General features: G+C 55.1%; 1 protein-coding gene across 1 annotated transcript in view; it reads left to right on the forward strand.

Annotated features, from left to right (window-relative positions):
- Nucleotides 1-548: 548 nt before the first annotated feature.
- The window catches only part of LOC142990775 (hyaluronan and proteoglycan link protein 1-like), a 3,517-nt gene continuing 1,565 nt past the window's right edge, over nucleotides 549-2,500 (forward strand). Inside the window, exons 1-4 of the mRNA XM_076140647.1 lie at nucleotides 549-1,048; nucleotides 1,171-1,369; nucleotides 1,889-2,191; nucleotides 2,274-2,500. The exon at nucleotides 2,274-2,500 is cut by the window's right edge and continues 1,565 nt beyond it. Coding sequence (XP_075996762.1) covers nucleotides 863-1,048; nucleotides 1,171-1,369; nucleotides 1,889-2,191; nucleotides 2,274-2,500 — 915 coding nt within the window. The 5' untranslated portion in view covers nucleotides 549-862. The remainder of the gene's footprint in view (nucleotides 1,049-1,170; nucleotides 1,370-1,888; nucleotides 2,192-2,273) is intronic.

Raw genomic sequence — 2,500 nt, forward strand, 5'->3', positions numbered from 1 at the left:
GACAGAGGCATGACCGCTCTGGTAAATGAGCCACAGCTCTGGTTGGTTGGTTAGGTGGAGGCGGGAACTCAATGAGGTCAAAGGTGAGAAGTACACAGTTATAGTGTGTGTGTGAGTGACCAGAGTGACCAGAGTAACCAGAGTGACCAGAGTAACCAGAGTGACCAGAGTAACCAGAGTGACCAGAGTGACCAGAGTAACCAGAGTGACTCAGCTGTAGAGTTTCAGAGAGCAGTTAAACCTCTCAGCCTCACAGCTCCAAAGATCAATGAGCCATAATGATCTGCTCCATTGATCTGATGAGTGTGTGTGTGTGTGTGTGTGTGTGTGCTTACACCACAAGAACAGCTGAGGTGTGAGGAGGAGGAGGGGGAGGAGGAGGGGGAGGAAGAAGAGGAACAGAAAAAGGAGGAGGAAGAAGAGGTTAAGGAGGGGGAGGAAGAGAAGGAGGAACAGGAACAGGAGGAAGAGAAGGAGGAGCAAGAGATGGAGGAAGAGGAGCAGGAGGGGGAGGAACAGGAGGAGGAGGAGGAAGAGGAAGAGGAAGAGGAGGAACACATAGAGGAGGAGGAGAAGGAGGAGGAACAGAAATAGGAGGAAGAGGAGGAGGAGGAAGATTGATGTGCTCCTCTGTCCTCATGAGGAGTTCAGTCAGTGTGTGGTCATGTTGCTGTCTCCTCTGCAGAGCTTCATGTCCTGATCACGATCACAGCTTTGGCCCCAGAGGGAAAGTGGAGAAACTCTGGTTGAACTTATCTGAACCTGTTTTAATGGCGTGGTGACCTTCAGGGTCGACTTCCTGTCCTGGTGAAGCTCCTTCATGGCTCCAGAGCAGAGATGTTGATCATGTTCTTCACTGTTCATGTTTCTGTGCTGTGTTACAGAGAACGGCCCCCGGCTCTCTGTGGAGGCGGAGCATCCTGAGGTGATGTCACAGCGGGGGGGCAACGCCACCTTACCCTGCAGGATCCAGAGGGACGCCTCGCTCCCACCCAACCGCAAGATGAGGATCAAATGGACCAAGCTGACGTCAGACTACCTGAGAGAGGTCACACACACACACACACATCTCCCAGCTGATCCCTGAGCTCACCATGATGTCACCATGATGTCACCATGATGTCATGATGTAACTGCTAGATGATGTCATCTCTCTGGTTTTGTCTCCAGGTCGACGTTTTTGTTGCCATGGATTTCCACAAACGGAGTTATGGTCGTTTCCACGGGCGTGTCCACCTGCTAGGCTCCTCCCCCATGGACGCCTCTCTGGTTATTACTGAACTCACCCTGGAGGATTATGGGAAATATAAATGTGAAGTGATCGACGGGCTGGAGGACGGAACGGCGGTCGTCTCCCTCGACCTGCAAGGTACAAAGGTTCAAACCTCAAACAGCTGAAGGACTGAAGGTGTGTGTGAGAGTGTGAGAGTGTGAGAGAGTGAGGGAGTGAGAGAGTGAGAGGGTACGAGAGTGAGAGAGTGGGAGAGTATGAAGGTATGAGAGTGAGATAGTGGGAGTACAAGAGTGCGAGACTGCAAGAGTGAGAGAGTGAGAGAGAGTGGAGGGGGAGTGAGAGTGAGAGTGTGAGTGTGAGAGCTGCAGTGGAGCTAAATATAGCAGCCAGAGCAGCCAGAGCAGGGAGCGCTCGGGGGAAAGTCAAGCTAACTGTGTTAGCTGTTAGCTGTTAGCTGTTAGCTGTTAGCGTTTAAGTGTTTAACATCCCAGAGGAGGTTTGAGTCTTTATATTTAAAGGCCCAGAGGTTCACCTTCATCAGGAACAAGGCAGAGGTCAGGGGGCACAGAGCAGCAGCAGAGCAGCAGCAGAGCAGCAGCAGAGCAGCTCATGTTGTGGCTCAGACTCTTCTTCTCCTCCCTGATCTCCATCCAGGCGTCGTCTTCCCGTACTTCCCTCGGCTCGGTCGCTACAATCTCAACTTCTACGACGCCGAGCGAGCGTGCGGCGAGCAGGATGCCGCGGTGGCGTCCTTCGACCAGCTGTACGCGGCGTGGAGAGGGGGGATGGACTGGTGCAACGCCGGCTGGCTGAGCGACGGCTCGGTGCAGTACCCCATCACCGCCCCCAGGGAACCGTGCGGAGGAAAGAACACCGGGCCGGGGATCCGCAACTACGGCCTGAGAGACAAAGACAAGAACCAGTTTGACGTCTTCTGCTTCACCTCCAACTTCAAGGGTGAGTGTAGGATCTGGAGTCTGAACACCAGGAGGCTCCGCCCCTCAGTTTGAGAACCCCAGCTGTGTTTGCGCCCCCGCAGGTCACTTCTACTATCTGGTCCAGCCCTCTAAGCTGACCTACGACGAGGCCGTGCACGCCTGCCAGAGGGACGGCGCTCAGATCGCCAAGGTGGGACAGATGTACGCCGCCTGGAAGCTGCTGGGCTACGACCGCTGTGACGCCGGCTGGTTGGCCGACGGCAGCGTGCGATACCCAATCACAAACCCCCGCCGCCGCTGCAGCCCCACTGAGGCCGCCGTCAGGTTC

This window comes from Genypterus blacodes, unplaced genomic scaffold (genome assembly GCF_046128005.1).
Source record: "Genypterus blacodes isolate CSIRO-AG114 ecotype Tasmania unplaced genomic scaffold, CSIRO-AGI_Gbla_v1 ptg000736l_1, whole genome shotgun sequence".
NCBI classification, from domain to species: domain Eukaryota; kingdom Metazoa; phylum Chordata; class Actinopteri; order Ophidiiformes; family Ophidiidae; genus Genypterus; species Genypterus blacodes.